This window comes from Mustelus asterias, chromosome 5 (genome assembly GCF_964213995.1).
Source record: "Mustelus asterias chromosome 5, sMusAst1.hap1.1, whole genome shotgun sequence".
Taxonomy (NCBI): Eukaryota; Metazoa; Chordata; class Chondrichthyes; order Carcharhiniformes; family Triakidae; genus Mustelus; species Mustelus asterias.
In genome coordinates this window covers 138794017-138819364 of record NC_135805.1, presented here as the reverse complement: position 1 = coordinate 138819364, position 25348 = coordinate 138794017, and the positions used below count along the sequence as shown (strand labels likewise).

The following is a 25348-nucleotide window of genomic DNA, read 5'->3' as shown; positions in this document are numbered from 1 at the left end:
CAGGAAAGAAGCTGTTCTTGAGTCGGTTGGTACGCGATCTCAGACTTTTGTACCATTTTCCTGATGGAAGAAGGTGGAAGAGAGAATGTCCGGGGTGCGTGGGGTCCTTGATTATGCTGGCTGCTTTTCTGAGGCAGTGGGAAGTGTAGACGGAGTCAATGGATGGGAAGCTGGTTTGCGTGATGGATTGGGCTACACTCTCAGTCCTTTGTAGTTTCAAATGTTTATTGTTAATCCTATTTTCAATTAAGCAAGAGGCCAAAGCGAAGGCAGGCATCCACAATAGAGAATCTTTACTTTAAAACCAATTTATTTGACCTATTTTTAATAAATTTATATTTCTATTCAATAATGGGTACAAAGAAAATGGACCATTTAACAACAGCTACATAAACCTGTATAAAGTATTGGGATCAAATGTGTGCTTCATAAAAGGTTACAAACTATGCAGTTTTGAACAAAATGGATCAGATGAATTGTCATGATTATTGGTTTTCAGTTGCTATAGTGCAGCAAATGTTTGATCTTTTGGTTACCGATAATTCAAAATCCAACTTTTTGGGCCTTTGCAAATGCATTTTTTATGTACAGTATATTCAATAAGTAAAATTTTCATTGTTCTTTATGCAGCTGTCAGTTTTCAACTTTGCACTTTTTCTCCCTTTCCACTGGTGAGACATGCGTGCTTTCACATTATCTATCAATGGTTAGACAGTACAACTTGTATGTTTCAGTGGATGGCATCAGTATTTGGCAAGCCACTAGGAGGCATGTTTGAACTTTGTCATGTTCTATGTCTCCCAGTTTTTTGGCAGTTATGAATAAGATGATGCTCTGTACACCAGTTCTGTTGCCTACTGTAGAAACCTACAAGCTGTGCTGTCATTTCGTGCCTAAAAATAGGTACTTAAACTTTAGCAAATACCTCACAAATACTGAACTGTTGCTTTGTTGCATATTAATGTCTGTCAGTCTGTGTCTCTCGCCAAAAGCTCAGGAAACATCTAATAGGTTGAAACAGCCTGAACCTATCAGAAAATACTTAACCACTTCTCGTTTCCTGAACCCATTTCAAAGTTCCTGAGGTCCTATTACTTTCTCATTTACCTTCCAGTACTCTATAATAGCATTTTATTTCCTTATTTATCACTCAGTAAAACCCACACTTACCAATGAGCTTGCATCTAATAACTTCCTTTGATTCAGAAGCTTAATACAAACTGATTACGTATTTTTAAAAAAATCAAGGCAAGTTGTGAGCTACAGTAATTAAACTCTTAGGATTTGCATATTGCTGGCAAGGTTGGCGTTTATTCTCCATCTGCAGTTAGCCAGTAGCAGTTGATACAACTGTTGACGTCAGAAAGCAGAATCATTGCCGTGGGTTAGAGTGACAACAGGTAAGAATGACAGGTTTCCCTTCCTACAGGACAATAGCGAACAAGTTTGGCACTTATGATCTGTGTCATGGTTACTTTTGCGAATGCTAGCATTTTATTTCAAGATTTTTAAAAAATTTAAATTGACTCGGGCTTTGAACCGCCATGTAGGGAGAGTTTGGAGCAGGGCCTGAAAACAATGATTTCAGTTTTCCAGATGTTTAATTGGATAACCAAAACACTGCACTGTCTTTTAACATAATCTGGAATAATGGTGTATAAAATGTCATATCGACAAGTATAATATAGTGCCCATAGGAAGAAAAGGGTGATCCAACTACTCCAACATTGTTGAAATAGCTAAAAAATCAATTTGAGATACCAAGGGACTTTAGTAACTCATTAAAATCAATGCAGAGTAAATAGAATACTGAATTATGTGGCAGTATAGGAGGAAATCATTCTCAAAACAGTTTAGCGCCTACGCAGAACAGTCATTGAATTCATATCCATTTTGAGTCAGAAGTGCAAGGGATGTTCAAACCCATAAGATGCAGGAATAGGAGTAGACTGTTCAGCTCATCGAATCTGTTACACCATTCAGCGTGACTCGTCTGATATGATCATCATCAACTCCCGCCTTCTCCCCATAACCCATGATTTCCCTACTGATTAAAAATCTGGCTATCCCAGCCTCGAAGACGGTTCAAGAAAAAGCTTTGTCTCAGGTGAGGGAAGGCTGGGGAAATTTGTGAACTGAAGCAGCTGAGAGTGACCAATGTACAGGTATTAAGATAGCAATTACTAAAGTTTAAAGTAAATTGAAGGTCGATAAGTCCCCTGGGCCTGATGAAATGTATCCTAGGATTCTTTGGGAGGCGAGGGATGAGATTGCAGAGCTTTTGGCTTTGATCTTTGGGTCCTCGCTGTCCACGGGGATGGTGCCAGAGGACTGGAGAGTGGCAAATGTTGTTCCTCTGTTTAAGAAAGGGAATAGAAATGACCCTGGTAATTATAGACCGGTTAGTCTGACTTCGGTGGTTGGTAAATTGATGGAAAAGGTCCTTAGGGATGGGATTTACGACCATTTAGAAAGATGCGGATTAATCCGGGATAGTCAGCACGGATTTGTGAAGGGCAAATCGTGCCTCACAAATTTGATAGAATTTTTTGAGGAGGTAACTAGGTGTGTTGATGAAGGTAGGGCAGTTGATGTCATATACATGGATTTTAGTAAGGCGTTTGATAAGGTCCCCCATGGTAGGCTTATGATGAAAGTAAGGAGGTGTGGGATAGAGGGAAAGTTGGCCGATTGGATAGGTAACTGGCTGTCTGATCGAAGACAGAGGGTGGTGGTGGATGGAAAATTTTCGGACTGGAGGCAGGTTGCTAGCGGAGTGCCGCAGGGATCGGTGCTTGGTCCTCTGCTCTTTGTGATTTTTATTAATGACTTAGAGGAGGGGGCTGAAGGGTGGATCAGTAAATTTGCTGATGACACCAAGATTGGTGGAGTAGTGGATGAGGTGGAGGGGTGTTGTAGGCTGCAAAGAGACATAGATAGGATGCAAAGCTGGGCTGAAAAATGGCAAATGGAGTTTAACCCTGATAAATGTGAGGTGATTCATTTTGGTAGGACTAATTTAAATGTGGATTACAGGGTCAAAGGTAGGGTTCTGAAGACTGTGGAGGAATAGAGAGATCTTGGGGTCCATATCCACAGATCTCTAAAGGTTGCCACTCAAGTGGATAGAGCTGTGAAGAAGGCATATAGTGTGTTAGCTTTTATTAACAGGGGGTTGGAGTTTAAGAGCCGTGGGGTTATGCTGCAACTGTACAGGACCTTGGTGAGACCGCATTTGGAATATTGCGTGCAGTTCTGGTCACCTCACTATAAGAAGGATGTGGAAGCGCTGGAAAGAGTGCAGAGGAGATTTACCAGGATGCTGCCTGGTTTGGAGTGTCGGTCTTATGAGGAAAGGTTGAGGGAGCTGGGGCTGTTCTCTCTGGAGCGGAGGAGATTGAGGGGAGACTTAATAGAGGTTTATAAAATGATGAAGGGGATAGATCGAGTGAACGTTCAAAGACTATTTCCTCGGGTGGATGGAGCTATTACGAGGGGGCATAACTATAGGGTTCATGGTGGGAGATATAGGAAGGATATCAGAGGTAGGTTCTTCACGCAGAGAGTGGTTGGGGTGTGGAATGGACTGCCTGCAGTGATAGTGGAGTCAGACACTTTAGGAACATTTAAGCGGTTATTGGATAGGCACATGGAGCACACCAGGATGGTAGGGAGTGGGATAGCTTGATCTTGGTTTCAGATGAAGGTCGGCGCAACATCGTGGGCTGAAGGGCCTGTTCTGTGCTGTACTGTTCTATGTTCTATGTAAATTCAGACGTCTAGCTGAACTGCCATATGGGTATATAAAGTAGTAAGATGTTTGATTCTTACATGCTTAATTTCACACTTCTGTAGACCACTTTAGGATCAGTAATTGCTAGTTCAACATTAGTGCTTTCTATTAACAGTCTTCACATCTCTACCGGCGGAATTGAAGGAACATGGTGGGGAATCATGAATCTAGTGAAGGTATTTTTAGATAAAGAACACTTGAGAAATTAACGGACCCTGATGGCGTACAGCATGGTGTTTTAAGAGGTTGCTGCAGAGATAATGAATTCATTCCATTTAATTTTCCTGAGTTCCTTAGATTTTAGAAAGGTCCCTGTGCTTTGAAAGGTAACAAATGTAACTCAATTCTTTGAGAAAGGAGGGATAAAGAGCACAGGAAATTAAAGACCAGTTAGTCTGACATCAGTAGTTGGGAAAATGCTGGAATCTGTTGTTGGGGAGATTGAACAAAGGACTTTGAAAAATTATCATAAGATTGGGCAGAGTTGTCGCAGATTTATGGAAGGGAAATAGTGTTTAAATTCTGTCAAGAGTTCTTTGAGGTTGTATCCAGCATAGGAGATTTGGGGAAACTAGTGGATGTAATGTATTTGAATGTTCAAAAAATGTTTTTAAGATGGTGCATTTGAGGTTACTACACAATCAGGATTCATGGGATTAGCATAGATTGAGAATTGGTGAACAGATAGGAAACGGAGAGCAAGAATAAACCAGTTCCTTTCAAGTTGCCAAGCTGTTACCCGTATGGTGCAGCAAGGACCATTGCTAAGCCCTTGGCTATTTGCAATCTACATTAAAGACATAGATGAGGGAAGTAAGTGTACTATATCCGTGTTTTCTGACAATGCAAAGTTAGGTGAGAAAGTTGGCAGCCATCGCTCAAAATTGAGGGTAGCATCCATCCGGCTTAGTGAGTCTTCAGATGACTGAGGAACCTGCTTCTGGATCCACAAGTTTTTCTACAGTGGGGCATGTTGCTGCGCAGGAGAGTGGAATTCACAGCCCTGGGCTATTTTGCCTCACCGTAAGTCGCTGAGCCTTGAACGGGTACACTGAAGGAGAATTTAGCACGGCCAGTGCACCTAACCTTTCGGACTGTGGGAGGAAACTAGAGCACCTGGAGGAAACCCGCACAGGGAGAAGGTGCAGACTCCGCACAGACAGTGACCCAAGCCGGGAATCGAATCCGGGCGCCTGGCAGAGGCGGCAGTGCTAACCACTGTGCCACCGTGCCGCCCTGTGCCAGCATGCCGTGGTAACAGTGGGTGGATTGAGAGTCTCCAAAGTACCAGGAAAGTGCTGAGCATGGTAGGTCGCAAACAATTGTGCTTTAACATTTGCTTCCAAGGTAAAAGAAAGGTGGTGTCTCAGGAATAGCATTTCTATCTGGATGCAAAACACATTTACATTGCCATGGAGATGAGTTTTGAGGGGAGAAGAGTCTAAGATCCTAGATAAGTTTAGGAGAGGGAGAACAGTTATAGGTTCACCAAACAGGAATTTGCATAATGGTTCGTGCTCCAGTTGAAAAGATTGAATTCATGATGAGATAAATGGAGGTTGGTAGATTTGTCGAGTTTGCACTAGGAGGAAGAACCTCTGGGGAAAGAAATCTCACTGTGAAAGACTGTTCTGTGATTAAATATTCCCCGGCTGGGAAAGGAAAAGAACAGAACAGCAGAGGAGAAATTTCTTCAAAGGAAATCTTTGGAATTCTTTACTCTAGAGATATGATCCATATCATTCAGTATATTCAAGAGAGGTTGATAGATCTTTGGATGCAAAGTCAATCATGAATATGGGGAGTTGAGGTAGTGTAGAAGATTAACCTTGATTTTTATTAAATGGCAAAGCTAAATTCAAGCCTAATGACCTACCCCCAGCTCCTTTTTTCTTGGGCATTTCGTTGATAACTCAACAGGGGAAAAAAGGAAATCATTGATACCAGATTTTTACCAATCTCATGGAGGCAGTATATACTGGTAATTTACATAACCGTGTGGTATATACTGGGGAATGGACCCATAGATTTCAATCCATCACTCAAGAAATTAGGGAAGTAAATAATTCCAACACTAATGAGTATTGTGTGTACAGTTCCTGAGGAAATAATAGACCCATAGTCCAGAGTACGAATTACAGTGACGGTTAAATCCTATATTCACAACATGGGATTTTAATGGTCTTCTGATGATTGTCATAGAATCCCTATGGTGCAGGAAGAAGAGGCCATTTGGCCCATTGAGCCTGTGCTGACAACAATCCCACCCAGGCCCTATCCCCATAACCCCACATATTTACTCTGATAATCTTTCTGTCACTAAGGGACAATTTAGCATGGCCAATCAACATAACCTGCACATCTTTGGACTGTGGAAGGAAACTGGAACACCCGGAGAAAACCCACGCAGACATGGGGAAAATATGCAAACTCCACAGACAGTGACATGAGGCTGGAATTGAACAGGGATCCATAGAGCTGTGAGGCAGCAGTGCTAAACACTGTGCCACCGTGACGTTTTCATTGTCTTAGTTAGGAGACAGTGGTTTATTGATTTTTTTTTTAGCTGAGTAAGCTCCATGAGTTTTTGACCAATGTTTTGGGCTTTCAGATTCTGTGTTTCAGACTGCTTTTCTATGAAAATCATAAATCAATATCTTGCTATAATTCAACAATTGGAAAAGGGGAGCAGAGCACAGTTGTGGTTCCCCTGAATTCATTTCCACAAAGCGTATTTAAAGGATCAGCATCTGTAATACATTTCCGAATCATAGGATCATGACCATGCTGCGCCTCTGCAAGCGTAACTGGCCTAGTCCCATTTCTCTACTTTTTTCCTCAGTGTTGCAAATCCTTCCTCTTCAGATAATTATCCAATTCACTTGAAAGCCACATTTGAATCTGTCATCAGTGCATTCCAGATCCGAAATGGTTTTATATCTGTAACGAATTAGGAATAGGGCAGGCCACTCCACCCTTCGAACTTGCTCCACCATTCAATAAGATCATGGCTGATTTGCTTTGATTTATTATTGTCACATATATTAGTATACAGTGAAAAATATTGTTTCTTGCGTGCTATACAGACAAAGCATACCGTTCATAGAGAAGCAAAGGAGAGGGTGCAGCATGTAATGTTAGTCATAGCTAGGGTGTAGAGAAAGATCAACTTAATGCGAGTTAATTCTTGCATTCAAAAGTCTGATGGCAGCAGGGAAGAAGCTGTTCTTGAGTTGGTTGGTACGTGACCTCAGACGTTCGTATCTTTTTCCTGATGGATGAAGGTGGAAGAGAGAATGTCCGGGGTGCGTGGGGTCCTTAATTATGCTGGCTGCTTTTCTGAGGCAGCGGGAAGTGTCGACAGAGGCAATGGATGGGAGGCTGGGTTGCGTGATGAACTCTGTTCACAAGCCTTTGTAGTTTCTTGTAGTCTTGGTCGGAGCAGGAGCCAAGCTGTGATACATCCAGAAAGGATGCTTTCCATGGTGCATCTGTAAAAGTTGTTGTTCTGATTGTAACTTCAACTCCATGTTATCACCACCCACTTGCTTATCAAGAATCTATCTACCTCTGCCTGAAAAATACTTCGAGTCTACTTCCACTGCCTTTTACTCATGACCCTCAGAAAAAAAATTCTCCTCATCTCAGTTTTATTAGGAGGAGGTGGTTAAGAAGGCGTATGGTGTGCTGGCCTTTATCAATCGAGGGATTGAGTTTAGGAGTCCGGGGGTAATGATGCAGCTATATAAGACCCTTGTCAGACCCCACTTGGAGTACTGTGCTCAGTTCTGGTCGCCTCATTACAGGAAGGATGTGGAAAAGATTGAAAGGTTGCAGAGGAGATTTACAAGGATGTTGCCTGGATTGAGTGGCATGCCTTATGAGGATAGGCTGAGGGAGCTCGGTCTTTTCTCCTTGGAGAGACGAAGGATGAGAGGAGACCTAATAGAGGTATATAAGATGTTGAGAGGCATAGATCGGGTGGACTCTCAGAGGCTTTTTCCTAGGGTGGAAATGTCTGCCAAGAGAGGACACAGGTTTAAGGTGCTGGGGGGTAGGTACAGGGGAGATGTTAGGGGTAAGTTTTTCACACAGAGGGTGGTGGGCGAGTGGAATCGGCTGCCGTCAGTGGTGGTGGAGGCGAACTCAATAGGGTCTTTTAAGAGACACCTGGATGAGTACACGGAGCTTAATAGGATGGAGGGTTATAGATAGGTCAAGAAGGTAGGGATGTGTTCGGCACAACTTGTGGGGCCGAAGGGCCTGTTTGTGCTGTAGTTTTTCTATGTTTTTATGTTTCTATTAGGTGATCTCTTATTTTTAAATAGTGGGAGAATCTTGAACAAGGGGAAACGTCCTTTTCATATCCACCGTGACAAGGCCCCTCAGGATCCTGTATGTTTCAATCAAGTCACCTCATTCTTCTAAACTCCAGTGGATACAAGCCTAGTCTGTCCAACCTTGCCATACCTTCATATTAACCTTTTGCAATTCATGCACTAAGATACAAGCTCTGCTCTCACTATTCGACAATATGCTTCTTTTATATTCCATCAAAATGGACAATTTCTCATTTTCCCACATTATGTGACATTTGCCACCTCTCTGTCCACACAACCTATCCATATCCCTATGTAGTCTCCTTGAGTCCTCATTCACAATTTACTTTCCTACATACCTTTGTGTTTTCAACAAAGTTTGCAAACATCTGTTTGGTTCCTTCATCTAATTAGGATCATAGAATCCCTACAGTGCAAAAGGAGGCCATTTGGTCCATTGAACCTGCACCGACAACAACCCCACCCAGGCCCTATCCCTATGTTTACTTTGCTCGTACCACTGACACTAAGGTTAATTTAGCATAGCCAATCAACCTAACCCGCACATCTTTGGACTGTGGGAGTAAACCCATGCAGACACGAGGAGAATTTGTAAACAGTGACCTGAGGCCGGAATTGAACCCGGGTCCCTGGCACTGAGAGATAGCAGTGCTAAACACTGTGCCACCGTGCTGCCCCAATTCATTCATATAAATTGTAAAAAAGTTGATTTGATTTTATTGTTGTCACATGTTTGGAATAGAGTAAAAAGTGTTGTTTGTTGTGCGCTATACAGACAAAACATGCCATTCATAAAGTACATAGGGGAGAAGGAAAGGGGAGAGGGCAGAATATGATAGTGATAACTAGGACGTAGAGAAAGATCAGCTTAATATGTGGTAGGTCCATTCAAAAGTCTGGCAGCAGGAAAGAAGCTGTTCTTGAGTCAGTTGGTATGTGATCTCAAACTTTTGTATCTTTGTCCCTATGGAAGAAGGAAGAGAGAATGTCCTGGGTGCATGGGGTCCTTGATTATGCTGGCTGTTTTCCGAGGCAGTGGGGAATGTAGACGGAGTCAATGGATGGGAGGCTGGTTTGCGTGATGGACTGGGCTACGATCACAACCCCTTCTTGTGGTCTTGGCCGGAGCAGGAGCCATACCAAGCTGTGATACCTCCAGAAAAGATGCTTTCTATGTGAATCTGTAAAAGTTGATGAGAGTTGCAGTGGATATGCCAAATTTCCTTTGCCTTCTGAGAAAGTAGAGGTGTTGGTGGGCTTTCTTAACTATAGCTTCAGCGCGGAGGGACAGGTTGTTGGTGATCTGGACACTTAGACATTTGAAGCTGTGGACCTTTCCACTTCATCATCGTTGATATAGACAGGGGCATGTCCTCCATTACACTTCCTGAAGTCGATGACTATCTCCTTTTCACTGGCATTGAGGGAGACATTATTGTCGTTGCACTATTTCACCAGATTCCCTGCATCTTTGCTGTACTCTCTCGTTATTGTTTGAGATCTGACTCACTACGTTTGTGTCATCAGCAAATTTAAAAACGTTGGCTATGCAGTCACAGGTGTACACGGAGGATAATAAGGAACTGAGGATTTGGGGCACCGGTGTTGAGGGTAATTGTGGAAGAGGTGTTGTTGCCTATCCTTACTGATTACAGTCTGTGGGTTAGGAAGTCCAGGATCCAGTCACAGAAAGAGGAGCTGAGCCCTAGGCCAAGGAGTTTGGATTTGAGTTTTGTTGGGATAATGGTGTTGAAGGCTAAGCTGTAGTCAATAAATAGGAGTCTGACATGTGTCCTTTTTATCCAGGTGTTCCAGGGTTGAGTATAGGGCCAGGGAGATGGCGTCTGCTGTGAACCTGTTGCAGCAATAGGCGAACTGTAGTGAATGCAAGTAATCAGGGAGACCGGAATTGATCCGTGCTATGACTGGCCTTTCGAAGCACTTCATAATGATGGATGTCAGAGCCACCAGGCAGCAGTCATTAAGGCACACTGCCTCGCTTTACTTTGGTACAGAGATGATGTCCGTCGTCTTGAAGCAAGTAGGGACCTCAGATCGATGTAAGGGAGAGCTCAAGGATGTCTGCGAATATCCCCACCAGCTGGTCCACACAAGGTCTGAGTGCTCATCCAAGCCTGTTGCTTTCTGTGGGTTAACTTTCAAGGCCAGTCTGACATCTGAACCTGCTAAATGCATGCAAGTTATTGAGAATGGAGCTCTGTAATTGATGGTGTTGATTGGCATAGCAGGGTACCCACATCTTTGGTTATATTGGCTTAGAATATCTCTCCTACATCATTTTCCTTATGTCTCTCACATTTTCCCCCTCATTTCTGGTGTACCAGTGTGAAACTTCCACCAGTTTTCTCTTCCTAATTTTGTTAATCCCAATTTATTTTACACATTGTTGGACTGCGGTGATATAACCTCACTCACTTCAGTGACCTTTTTAATATTGCTTTCAATATTGCTGCCATTTAAATTTTGTCATGGAGTGACTGATATTTTGCTGATACTGCAAATTTCAATTTTTATTTGAGTTATTGTCATGTATTGGAATACAGTGAAATGTATTGCGTGCTATCTGACCAAAGCATACTGTTCATAGAGTACATGGGGGAGAAGGAAAGGAGAGGGTACAGAATGTAGTGTTACAGCTGTTCTTGAGTCGGTTGGTATGTGATCTCAGACCTTTGTATCTTTTTCCCGACACACTAAGATGGAAGAGTGTATGTCGGGGGTGCATGAGGTCCTTGATTATGCTGGCTGCTTTTCCGAGGCACATTCTCTTCCTGTGCCATCAGATGAGTTACTGCCCCTTTGTTCTATTGTGCCTACAGGTTAGCAGTTTCTCATTTTTAAAAAAATGCATGTTGCACCTAGGACAGTCCATCTGAAATACCCTCAAATCATCAAACTTGGAAAGAGTCTTGCAAAGTCGTGCAAAACCCTGTGAATTAAATTGCTGTCTATTGAGAATTTGTGGAAAGAGCAGAGGCTAACTCCTCAGGAGTTGTTTTCCAATTAATTTCACTTTATTTAAATTTTGCTCAATTTTGGGCCCTGTTGATCTTTGGAATTGTGAATTTCTCAGTGACAAAATAGCTCAGCTCAGATTGACACGCTCCATGTGAACTGCTACTTGCTCTGAATTGTCACTGGGTTATCCATAGAATCCCTACAATACAAAAGGATGCCATTCGGCCCATCAAGTCTGTACTGACCACAATCCCACCCAGGCCCTATTCCCGTAACCCTCATTTACCCTGCTAATCCCCCTGATGTTAGGGTCAATTTAGCATGGCCAATCAACCTAACCCGCACATCTTTGGACTGTGGGAGGAAACTGGAGCACCCGGAGGAAACCCACACAGACACGGGGAGAATGTGCAAACTCCACACTGACAGTGATCCGAGGCCGGAATTGAACCTGGGTCCCTGGCACTGTGAGGCAGCAGTGCTAATCACTGAACACCATTTTTATAGCCCATGATGAGGCATTAATACATGATGTGAAATGCGTTATGTTGGCTAGATGTGGAATTTTTAGCCACCAATTTACAGGTACTCCTTTTCAAGATTTAGAAAAATCTTTCTATTCCAAGATTTAATGTAAATCTTGCAATCATTTTGAAGCTCTGTTTTATCCATGTGAAACAAATATCCTGATTCACCAATCGATTGCTAGCTAATCAGTTTGGCTAATGTACTTTGGGAAGGAATATGTGAACATCTCTGGTAATATAATCATTCTTAACTTTTCCCATAGATATGAAATTACTGGCAGGAAAACTGGGAAGGGCTGTGTCCTGTATGACTCAACCCAGAGTTTCTCACTGAGGGGTGGATTATGTAATGTAGACATGTTTATATCCATCATGTGACCCCAGTTTATAAAGAAGCAATGCAGACCAATAGTAACCATTTGTAATTGTGTATCAATTCAAGGTGAATTATAGATTTTTCAATACTTGTGTACTTAAAATATAAATCAAAAATAAATATTTTCCTCTTCCACGTCTTAAAGATATGGGTTAATGACGAAAGCTGAATTGAGTCTTGCCAGCAATTTATATGAACAGTCCAGTTTTACTTTCTGTGAGAAGGCGCTCCTTCTCCACCATTAAACATGATCCTTGCCATTGTGCTTAGCTTATAACTAACTGAAATTGTGCTAAAAGGTTTGAATGTCCTTGATCTTTTATTACAAGATGGAGTTTTTGATTTAAAATGGCCTTTATTTACAGCGACATTGACTACCAATTTTACCTTTGGTGTGTTTTCACTCTACCAGAAAAATCATTAATTGCTTTGAAATCTTTTAAAAATGTGCTAACCTCCATCTTTTCCCTAATTTTGATTGAATTTAGGTTAATTCTCTTTTTTTTTCCCCCTTTCAGGCGCAGATTTCTTTCTTGCAAGGGGAGCGGAAAGGCCAGGAGAACCTGAAGAAGGATTTGGTTAGAAGAATTAAGATGCTTGAATATGCTTTAAAACAGGAAAGGTATGACTTTTTAAATTTTTCAATGATTCTGTAATCTGGATGCAGTTAATGTACTTCAGTAGAATAAACTTATAAATACTTCCCTTTAAAGATTCCCATTATTGTGAAACAAATACTATTAATGGTTCCTCTAGATTTATATCTGTTCAAACTGATCACACAATGTTCTAACAGTTTCAATGCAGAATTATAGCTTAAGTTTCATATTTGTAATCCCAAAAAAGCATCAAGTTTATACACAGCTTAATGCTTTAAAATAAAGGCAAAATATTCTGGAAGTATTCAGCTTTGTTAACTCTGACTATATATCAGATTTCCAGAAGCCTCATTATTTTGCTCTTATATCAATGCTTTGAAGGCTGTGTTGTATTTCTATTTGAATTGAATCTGAAAAACTGTTGTATTGGCTCCAGAGGTTTATCTGTTTCTATTTTAATTAGCATTCAGAATAGGGCAGGCAATAGAGTTAAGGTCACAACCAGATGAGCCATGATCTAATGGAATGGCGAAGGATGTCTAAAGGGCTTAATGTCCTAATGGTCCTAATTCTTATGTTCTTATTACCCACGTCCAGCAAGACCTGGATGGTATTTGGGCTTTGGCTGATGAATGGCAAGTAATGTTTATGTCACACAAGTGCCAGGCAATGACCATCTCCAACAAGATAAAATTAAACTATCTTCCTTTTATATTCTATCACTGAATCCCTACCATCCACATCCTGTGGGTTACTTTTGACCAGGAACCAAACTGAACCAGCTGAATAAATACTGTGTCTACAAGAGCAGGTCAGTGGCTGGGAATTCTGCAGCGAGTAAGTTGCTATTAGACATCCACCCCATCCCACCCCACCCCAACTAAAAATGTTTAACATCATTCAGGACAAAACCACCTGCTTGATTGGCAACCTGTCCACTTAAAACATTCACTCCCTCCACCACCAGTGCATAATGGCATCAGTGTGTACAAGGTAAAAAACAGGATGAGTCCTAAAAGCAGAATACAGGGAGCTAGCAAGAAAGTTAAGAAATCAGACCTCAAAGGTAGTGATCTCAGGATTACTACTGGTGCTACGTGCTAGTCAGAGTAGAAATGAGAGGATATATCGGATAAATACGTAGCTGGGGGAGGGTTTCAGATTCCTGGGGCATTGGGATCGGTTCTGGGGGAGGTGGGACCTGTACAAATTGGACGGGTTACACCTGGGCAGGACTGGGACTGAGACTGATGTCCTAGGGGGAATGTTGGGGAGGGTTTAAACTAATATGCCAGGGGGATGGGAACCTATGTAAGGAGTCCGAGCAGGCGGGAACAAGGACAAAATGTGGGGAGAATGTTCCAACTACATCAAAAATCAGGAAAAAAGTTGAAAGGAAGGAGAACTCCGGAGATGTTATTAATGGAAGTGTTAGAATTCAAAAAGAAGGTACAAAAACTAGCATAAGGACACTTTATCTAAATGCTCATAGCATTCGAAACAAGGTAAATGAGTTGATAGCACAAATTGTGAACGAGTATGATTTGGTGGCCATTACAAAGACATCACGACTGGGAGTTGAATATCCAGGGGTATCAGACTGTTTAGAGGGACTGACAGGAAGGTAAGGGAGGTGGTGTAGCTCTGATATTTAAGGATGATATCAGGGCAGTAGTGAGATATGATATAGGTTCTATGGGGAAAAAAAAGGCTGGATCCATTTGGGTGGAAATTAGAAATAGTAAGGAGAAAAAGTCACTGATAGGCGTAGTCGAGAGGCTACCAAATAATGACATCATGGTGGGGCGAGAAATAAACAAAATAACTGATGCGTGTAAAAATGGTACAGCAGTTATCATGGGGGATTTTAATCTACATATCAATTGGTCAAACCAGGTCAGTCAAGGCAGCCTTGAGGAGGAGTTCATAGAATGTATCCACGATAACTTCCTTGAACAGTATGTAATGGAACCAACAAGGGAGCAAGCTATCCTAGATCTGGTCATGTGTAATGAGACGGGAATAATTAATGATCTTGCAGTTAGGGATCCTCTTGGAAGAAGCGATCACAGTATGGTTGAATTTAAAATATAGATGGAGCGTGAGAAGGTAAAATCCAATACCAGTGTCTTGTGCTTAAACAAAGGAGACTATAAAGGGATGAGGGAGGAGTTAGCTAAGGTAGACTGGGAGCAAAAACTTTATGGTGGGACCATTGAGGAACAGTGGAGGACTTTCAAAGGGATCTTTCACAGTGCTCAGCAAAAGTATATACCAGTGATGAGGAAGGACTGTAGAAAAAGAGATAATCAGCCAAGGATTTCGAAGGAAATAAAGGAGGGTATCAAATTGAAAGAAAACGCATACAAAGTGGCAAAGATTAGTGGGAACCTAGAGGATTGGGAAATCTTTAAAGGTCAGCAGAAAGCCATGAAAAAAAGCTTTAAAGAAAAGTAAGATGGATTATGAGAGTAAACTAGCTCAGAATATAAAAACAGATAGCAAAAGTTTCCACAAATATATAAAACAAAAAAGAGTGGTTAAAGTAAACATTGGTCCTTTAGAGGATGAGAAGGGGGATGTAATAACTGGAAATGAGGAAATGGCTGAGGCATTGAACAGGTATTTTGTGTCAGTCTTCACAGTGGAAGACACAAATAACATGCCAAAAATTGATGACAGGAAGACTATGGCAGGTGAGGACCTAGAAACTATCATTATCACGAAGGAGGTAGTGTTGGGCGAGTTAATAGGACTAAAGGTAGACAAGTCTCCTGGTCCTGATGGAATGCATCCCAGGGGACTAAAAGAAATGGAGGGAGAAATGGCAAATGCACTGGTGGTAATTTACCAAAATTCGCTGGACTCTGGAGTGGTTCCCGCAGATTGGAAAACAGCAAATGTGACCCCACTGTTTAAAAAAAGGGAGGTAGACAAAAGGCTGGTAACTGTAGGCCGGTTAGCTTAACTTCTGTAGAAGGTAAAATGCTTGAATCTATCATCAAGGAAGAAATAGCGAGACATCTGGATATAAATTGTCCCATTGGTAAGACTCAGCATGGGTTCATGAAGGGGAAGGTCACGTTTGACTAATTTGGTGGAATTCTTTGAGGACATTACTTGTGCAGTGGACAATGGGGAACCTGTGGATGTGGTGCATCTGGATTTCCAGAAGGCATTTGACAAGGTGCCGCACCAAAGACTGCTACATAAGATAAAGGTGCACGGTGTTATGGGTAATGTATTAGCATGGATAGAGGATTGGTTAACTAATAGAAAGCAAAGAGTGGGGGTAAGTGGGTGTTTTTCTGGTTGGCGATCAGTGACTAGTGGTGTGCCTCAGGGATCAGTGTTGGGACTGCAATTGTTTACGATTTACATAGATGATTTGGAGTTGGGGACCAAGTGTAATGTGTCAAAATTCGCAGATGACACCAAGATGAGTGGTAGAGCAAAGTGTGCAGAGGATGCTGAAAGTCTGCAAAGGGATATAGATAGTCTAAGTGAGTGGGCGAGGGTCTGATAGGTGGAGTACAATGTTGGTAAATGTGAGGTCATCCATTTTGGTAGGAATAACAGCAAAATGGACTATTATTTAAATGGTAAAGAATTGCAGCATGCTGCTGTGCAGAGGGACCTGGGTGTCCTTGTGCAGGAATCTCAAGGAGTTGGTTTGCAGGTGCAGCAGGTAATTAAGAAGGCAAATGGATTTCGTCCTTTATTGCTCGAGGGATGGAGTTTAAAAACAGCAAGGTTATGTTGCAGCTGTATAAGGTGCTGGTGAGGCCACACCTGGAGTACTGTGTACAGTTTTGGTCTCCTTACTTGAGCACTGGAGGGGATGCAGAGGAGATTCACTAGGTTGATTCCGGAGTTGAGAGGGTTGGCTTAGGAGGAGAGACTGAGTAGACTGGGGCTATACTCATTGAAATTCAGAAGAATGGGGGGAGATCTCATAGAAACATACAAGATTATGAGGGGAATAGATAAGATAGAAACAGGGAAGTTGTTTCCACTGGCGGGTGAAACTAGAGTAGGGGGCATGGCCTCAAAATAAGGGGAAGCAGATTTAGGACTGAGTTGAGGAGGAACCTCTTCACACAAAGGGTTGTGAATCTGTGGAATTCCCTGCCCAGTGAAGCAGTTGAGGCTACCTCATTGAATGTTTTTAAGGCAAGGATAAATACATTTTTGAACAGTAAAGGAATTAAGGGTTTTGGTGAGTGGGCGGGTAAGTGGAGCTGAGTCCACAAAAAGATCAGCCATGATCTTATGCATGGCGGAGCAGGCTCGAGGGGCCAGATGGCCTACTCCTGCTCCTAGTTATGTTCTAAGATGCACTGCAAAAACTCACCAAATCTCCTCTGGCAGCACATCCTGGCTTAAAGCTCTGAAAGCTTGTGGCTTTGGCTACCAAATAAACCTATTGGACTTTAACCTGGTGTTGTTAAACTTCTTACAGCATCTCCAAACCCATGACCTCTTCCACCTTGAAAAACCAAGAGCATCAGACCACCTGCAAGTTTCCCAACAAGCCATATGCCATCCTGACTTGGGACTATATCGCTATCCCTCACTGGATTAAATCCTGGAAACTAAGAGGTTATCTTATTGAAACATGATTTCTAAGGAGATTTGACAAGGTGGATACTGGGAATATTTTTCCCCTTTTGAGGGAGTCTAGATCAAAGGGCACAGTTTAAAGATGAGTCTCGCATTTAAGAGAGATGAGAAGGATCGTTAGACTTTGGAGTTCTCTACCCCAGAGGGCATGAGGCCGAGTCATTGAATATATTCAAGGCTGAGTAAGATAGATTTTTGATCGCCAAGGGAGTCAACAGTTATGAGGTGGCGAGCAGGAAATTGTAGTTAAAGCCACAATCAACTCAGCCCTGATCCCCTCGAATGGTGGAAGAGGCTCGAGGAGCCAAATGGCCTACCCCTCCTCCTTATGAACTCAATGGACTCTCGGTGTAATGACACCAGATGGGCTGCAGCAGTTCAAGAAGGTGGCTCACCACCACTTTAGGCAATTAGGAATGATGAATAAAATGCTGGCATTGCCAGTGACATTCGTATCCTATGAAATAATTTAAAAATTGTGATCAACAGCATCCTGCATGGTTCACAAGTATTGCACCCACAGATACTCAAAGAAATAATGGCGAGGCTAATATACTCACTTATTATGGAGTAAATTGGACAGCAGCTTCTGGCTTTTGCACATATGCATTTAAACATGGAATCCTGGAATTTGCTGTCAGAGATCCCCACAGTTTTCCACAGAGTATGCTGCAGCAGTTGACGCTGATAAGCTCAGCATTGAAAGACCTAGTTGTGTGACATTGTGGTACTTAACTCGTTCTTCACTAAGGATGGCATGAAAAGTTAGGGTTGATGCTAAAGGGTTAAGTAACATTTTTATGGCCTGATGATTGATAAGTATTGCTAAACAATCTGTCTGACTCTGACAATTTAATTTTGCAAATTTGGAATCCCACTCTTTGTAGGTTGATTAGTGTCAGCGCGTTTTAAAAAGTAATTAATGTCCCTTATCTCTCTCTTCCTTACTCCCATTTGTCTTCTCCAATCTTTATTCTACTCCCCTTAAGTGATTTAAATCTAATTTATACTTCCTGCATTACACTCTGCATACCTCAGTGATAATTCTTCGATCTGGTTGATTGAAGAATCGGGCTGTTTCTTGCTCTGCTCATAACAAATAACAGTTCCCTTATGAAGGATGCTATTCTGAATCAGACATTGGATTGAGCTTGCCCCTGTAACCTGTGGCTGGCTGTCAGTGAGTTGAACAGTGAAAATTCCATGTGGGTGGCTTTCTTTGAGGGAGGAAATAGAAGAGACACTTCTATCCATGTATAAAAGTTCAATAGGGAAAGGAGTAATTGTAGAGCACTGTTTAACCACCGATTAATGCAGAAATCTAGTTTCCAATAATGAGCTATGGGTTAGATAGCTTAACTTAGTAATCAGACAGATGCTAAAATCATTGCTAAAAGATCAGATAAGAATCCGATACAAGGAAGATTGCATTTAACAAGCTTTATTAATCCTTAACAAAATAAGTGTAGGGCAGGTTAATGCAGTGGATGTGTTTTTTTTTTTAATTGATTCATGGAGCGTGGGTGTTGCTGGCAAGACCAACATTTATTACTCATCCCTAATTGCTTTTGAAAAGGTGGTGTTATGCTATGGTCTTGAATATTATTAAGCGACTAGCTAGGCCAGTTAAGATCGACCATATTGCTCTGGGTCTGGAGTCGCATGTAGGCCAGTCGAGGTAAAGAGCAAAGAAAAGTACAGCACAGGAACTGTCCCTTCAGCTGTCCAAGCCGATCATGATGCCCTAACTAAACTTTTTTTAAAAAAAGCCTGCCCTTACTTTGTCCGTATCCCTCTATTCCCTCCCTATTCATGTAACCATCCAGATGCCTCTTAAATGTTGCTAATGTGCCTGCTTCCACCACTTCTGGCAGTGTGTTCCACGCACCCACCATTCTGTGTTGAAAAACTTCCCACGCACATCTCCCTTAAACTCCCCCCCTCACCTTGAACCTGTGCCACCTTGTAATTGACACTTCTACCCTAGGAAAAAGCCTCTGACTATCCATCCCGTCTCTGCCACTCCTAATTTTGTAGACCTCTATCAGGCCTCCTCTTGGCCTCCGTCTTTCCAATAAAACAATCCTAGTTTATTCAACCCCTCCTCATAGTTAATGCCCTCGAGACCAGGCAACATCCTGGTGAACCTTCTTTGCACTCTCTCCAAAGCTTCCATGTCCTTCTGGGTAAGGATGACAGGTTTCCTTCCCGGGAGGGCATTAGTGAACCTGATGTGTTTTGAAGATAATTTGATAGTTTCATGGTTACTGTTACTGATCCTAGCTTTTTATTCCAGATTTATTGATGAATTTAATTAAAATTGCCAAGCTGTCATGGTCATTAGTCCAGGCCTCTGGATTCTAATACAGTAATATAACCACTATGTTGTTGTATGTTCAATTACAGAATTTCTTTCTTGAGGTGCCACATAAGTGACTTCTGACAAAGGTCAGGTGGATGCTAGATTGCAGAATATACAGAAAGTTGGCTACAAAAGAGAGTGCGATTAAGAATTGAGGAAAATATACATTGACAAAAAGTGAGAAATGTGTCCGTTTGGGATTGGTGCTGGGATCAGTGTTCAGCATATACAGAATTGATTTGAGCCAGGAAACTTGAATGTTGAAATTAATGTTGAAATGTGCAGTTGATAGAAAATTGACGGATAAAGCTGAAGACAGCATCTAAAAACAGAAGTACATAACCAGGCTTCCAGGAGTGGGTGGATAAATGGCAAATGAAATTCAGTGTTAGATGATTCATTTTAGTAGGAGGAGATGCCTTGCAACTGTACTCTGGCTCATTGAATATGTTATGTTGCCATGTGACTTTGGTAGATGCAAGTATATACAATATATAATGAATACATCAAATCAAGACTCATGTAATTAAGTACCTGGAAGATGAAATGAACAATAAACAGACAAACGAAAAATCTTCCACAGTATATTTATAATAATTACAGATGTACCCACCTAAATGACAAAAACCCTTCAGAGTCCTTAACATAAAGTAAACATTTGAAAAAAAAATTTACTTTGCTAGTATCTGTCAAATTTGGAAGCGAGGGAAGAGTGGTATTGAGGTTATGTGGTGCGGCATTTTATAGGAAATACTTCTCTTTTATTTTTAATTTTAAACTATTCAAAACTTCCTGTGGTTTTGCATGTGGTACAAAAAATCTTCAAAATGTCACACAAAGGAAGAAGGATTCTGAAAGCTCGGTGTCTTAATGCAGAATGGAATTCAACTGGCCTATTTAACCCAGATACTTGCCATTTTTTATTGTTTTTCCCTTGGTGTGGAGTCTAGAACTAGGAGTCACGGTTTCCGAATAAGGGGCTGAGATGAAGAGAAATTTCTTTACTCAGAAGGTTGTGAATCTTTGGAGTTATCTACCCTAAGAATATACTCTCAGTAATTGAGTAGTATATTCAAGATAGAGGTCAGTGGATTTTTGGACACTGAGGAAATCGAGGGATATGGGGATGGTACAGAAAAGTGGAGTTGAGGTAGATGAATAGCCCTGACTGAGCAATCAAAGGGTCATATGACCTACCCCTCTTTCTAATATTCAGTTGCAGCATCCTGTTGCGCTATTGTTTTACTTTTTGGTCTGAAACTAATTTAAAGTGGAGTCACAGGTGGACAGAGTGGTGAAGAAGACATTCAGCATGCTTCGTTTCATTGGTCAGAACATTGAATACAGGAGTTGGGACGTCTTGTTGAAGTTGTACAAGACATTGGCACGGCCGCACTTGGAAAACTGTGTACAGTTCTGGTCACCCTATTATAGAAAGGATATTATTAAACTAGAAAGAGTGCAAAAAAGATTTACTAGGACTTGATGGTTTGAGTTATAAGGAGAGGCTGGATAGATTGGGACGTTTTTCTCTGAAGCTTGGAAGGCTGAGGGGTGATCTTATAGAGGTCTATAAAATAATGAGGGGCATAGATCAGCTTAGTCGTCAATATCTTTTCCCAAAGGTAGGGGAGTCTAAAACTAGATGGCAGAGGTTTAAGGTGAGAGGGGAGAGATACAAAAGTGTCCAGAGGGGCAATATTTTCACAGAGGGTGGTGAGTGTCTGGAACAAGCTGCCAGAGGTAGTAGTAGAGGCGGGTACAATTTTGTCTTTTAAAAAGCGTATGAACAGTTACATAGGTAAGATGGGTATAGAGGGATATGGGCCAAATGCGGGCAATTGGGACTAGCTTCGGGGTTTAAAAAAAGGGCGGCATGGACAAGTTGGGCCAAAGGGCCTGTTTCCATGCTGTAAACCTCTATGAACTATAGGTATGGTCCTCCGGCTCTCTGAAAATCCTTCTCTAAAGCTTGTCTTGTCTTTATTTTTGACAGCAGTTCTATGGTTTGTAATTTTTTTGTTGTGTAGGGAATAGTTTGGATTTTGCATTATTCCTTGAAGGATTTGTGTGTGCTGCATTAATTCAGGATTAGTACAGCATTCATTCAAGAAGAAATTAGCTCTTGGGCTAAAGGAATCAAGGGGTACAGGGGGGAATCCGGGATCAGGATATTTAATTTGATGATCAACCATGATTGTAATGAATGGCGGAGCAGGCTTGAAGGGCCGAATGGCCTACTCCTATTTTCTATATTTCTATAACTTGTCAGTTTCTAGTGAAAAATCAGTTGCCCCAAATAAACATTTTCCCCATCTTCCTTTCAGAGCTAAACATCATAAGTTGAAATATGGGACCGAGCTGAACCAAGGGGATGTGAAGCCTCCAAATTATGACTCTGGTAAGATATGAATGCTGAGGATTACATTTCACAAAAAAAGTAGCAAACACATCTTTAAGTATCACCAAATTGTTTTTGTCAATGAGTTGTGAAATCGAGCGTTAGGAATGGCATGAGGTCTAAACTAGGTTCATGGTGTAAGTAAGAAGTAAATGAATTAGATTGAAAACTTGTACTTGTATGGGACAGTAGGAAGAATCATCCTTTGATCAAGAAGATCGAAGCTTTTTGCCTTGCACTCATCATGATAGCTCACACCAGATTACCAAATTGTAATGGAGGAACAGTTTATGCTGTATGAGAAGAGAATGCTAATTGGTTGGCAAGTGGACTCTGATTGGTGGAGGCATTGCAATGGAGAATGCAGCATGGAACATTTAGCTGATCCGCTTTGTTCATATTCAACCTAGACAGGTCCACTCTGCTTGGTCAAGGAATTTCCCTTGGGAATGAACCGGGGAAAGACAGTTCCTTAAGTCTTGGTTTAGATTTTTTAAAAGAGGTACAAGGTGTGGACGTATTCCTTCTGTCTGCAAAGGACAGGGCTCTGTGAAAATATGTGGCTTTGAGCATGCGTAAGTGAGCCACACTGCGAACCCGACTGACAATCTTAACTATCAGTATAATTCTTAGCACAGCCAGGATTATTTAGGTATTGTCCAATTGCAGAATCACATCCTAATATTGGATGCTGCATTTTGAGTTTAGCAAGCACAGGCTGATTTGGCTTGGTTAGTACTTTTGATAGAATCCCTACAGTGCAGAAGGAGGCTATTTGGCCCATCGAGTCTGCACCAATACTCTGACAGAGGATCCCACACAGGCAGTTTGCTGTAACCCCACATATTTATGCTGGTAATCCTCCTAATGTACACATCTTGGGACACTCAGGATCAATTTAGCTTGGGCATCACATCTTTGGAGTGTGGGAGGAAACTGGAGCACCCAGAGGAAACCCATGCAGACACAGGGAGAATGTGCAAAATCCGCACAGACACTGACCCAAGACCGGAATTGAACCCATGTCCTGGTGCTGTGAGGCTGCAGTGCTAAGCGCTGTGCAACCATGCCGCTTTCAACTTTTGCCTGTTGCGAACAGCTGAGGCATCTTCTGTTTGATACAATGTGCCAGTTGTTAGGACATATAGCCTATATACCTGGCATCACATTTTGTGTCACAGGCAGAACATCTTTTTGGCTTGGCTGCATCATGTTAGTGGCAAATACCACTCGTGTGGCTATTGCATAATAACAGTGTGCTTCAAATTCCTGGATAATTTGAGGTACACAGGTCACTTTTCAGGGCCGAAAGTGAAGGCCTAAGGCCCCTTAATGAGTTCTGTGATATACAGCAAATGATCTGATCAGGGTAACCATAATCCTGCAAAATGGCTTTGATGTGCCTTCATAGAATCATAGAAACCCTACAGTACAGAAAGAGGCCATTCGGCCCATCGAGTCTGCACCGACCACAATCCCACCCAGGCCCTACCCCCATATCCCAACATATTTTACCCGCTAATCCACACATCCCAGGACACTAAGGGGCAATTTTAGCATGGCCAATCAACCTAACCCGCACATCTTTGGACTGTGGGAGGAAACCGGAGCACCCGGAGGAAACCCACGCAGACACGAGGAGAATGTGCAAACTCCACACAGACAGTGACCCAAGCCGGGAATCGAACCCAGGACCCTGGAGCTGTGAAGCAGCAGTGCTAACCACTGTGCTACCGTGCCACCCTAATTATTTCCACATCAAACTTGCAAGTTGAGAAAATAACTCTGGGCCTTATTTACCAGGTCACATATAAGGCCAGTCTTATAGCGCATGGAACTGTAGGAATCCCAATGCACATGTTGATCAGTGAAGGAAGGTTTGAGGTTGACAGTAGTGGAGAACCTGTGGCAGATTTCTCAACCAGCATGTTGAGGAAAGGGAGCTAGCTTGACTGCTCCATTCCAACGGTGAATTTGAGCTCCGAATGAAGACGATTAAGGTGTTTAATAAAGTTCTTGTGTGAAACTACGGACTCAAATATAGCAAACATATCACCTGCTTGTCGAAAATATGCTGGAGGTGGGAGGTTAGTTGTTCCACCAAAGGTGGAAGTCTTGGGGAAACTAGTGAAGATGTTAGCAAGAGTGTGGCCGTGAGGGGAGCTCATGGTAACAGCATCTATTTGGGCAGACATGGTGTATCCTTCTCATGCAATACACATTGTTGTTTCCCTCGTTACAGTTTGGTCATTTCTTGTGAGCTATCCTGATGTGTGCAAGACGAAAAGCTTAGCCTGTCTTTTTTATCCAATACTCAAGTTTTGTTCTCCCAAATGACTAAATCTGTAAGAGTTCAGGAAGCATTAGTATTAGAAGCTACTCTTCAATTTTCTTGATTTTTGGTCCCCTTTTAAAATATACATATATACATTTATATTTTTTTTATATAGATATATATGAGTAGACCCAGGTATCCCTCTTAACCCTGAGACAGTTCCAGAAACATGGCATCAGACATTAAGGGGGGGGGGGGGGGGTGGTCTATGCTGAGTGGATTGTCACAAAGCTTGTTATTGTGGCACCTACTGTGTCTGTGTTTACATCAACAATCTTGATTCAGAAGTTCAGTGCCAACTGGTTAGATTTGTCAACAGTGCGAAATGCTCGAGTGAATCTGCAGAGGCGGATAGGGAATGAGCAAAATGAGTTGGATTAAATATGTAAGTGGGTGGAGTACTGACATTTAATAGGGACAAGTTTAAAATACTGGACATAATAGTACTCAGTGAGCATTGTGAAAATAGCTGGTGTTTTTATTGAAGTTAGCTCTCAACATGTCTTTTGTAAATGTCAATAAAATTGATGCAATTTTGAACTATGCAAGAGCACTTTTATTTATGCAGCACCATTAACAGCTTTTTATATCCCAAAGCGCTTAATTTTGGGGTCAGCCCAAGCAAAACTGGGGAGAATGTCAGGGACGGTGAATGTTAGAATTGTCACAAAGGGAGGCCTCAAATGGGAACATTTGTAACAAGATTGAGGAAGTTTTGGGATGTGAGAACAATTTAGTTTAAACCTCTGCCATTTGGTAGAAAAGAGCAGGGCAGGGATAGGAGATGGTGTGAAGGAAGAGAATGTGCAGTAGATCAGTTCATAGTGCAGAGGTGAAAGGCAAGAAGGCTGTAAAGTTAGGCAGAAGTGAAGCTGGCAAGGGGTTTTAACATGGGGATTTTGAAATCTTGCACTGAGAAACTGGGAGCCGGTGATGATTGACAAGGAAAAGAGATTGGAGAGTGGAACAATATGGGATTTGATATGGTCGAAAGAGTTCAGGCTGCCACCTCC

General features: G+C 41.9%; 1 protein-coding gene across 4 annotated transcripts in view; it reads left to right on the top strand.

The window, feature by feature from the left end:
• Nucleotides 1–25348, top strand: part of strn (striatin, calmodulin binding protein) — a 95390-nt gene that overhangs the window by 28494 nt on the left and 41548 nt on the right. For all 4 annotated transcript variants that reach the window (XM_078213378.1, XM_078213380.1, XM_078213376.1 and 1 more), the window contains exons 2-3: nucleotides 12534–12637; nucleotides 21927–22000. In XM_078213378.1, coding sequence (XP_078069504.1) covers nucleotides 12534–12637; nucleotides 21927–22000 — 178 coding nt within the window. The remainder of the gene's footprint in view (nucleotides 1–12533; nucleotides 12638–21926; nucleotides 22001–25348) is intronic.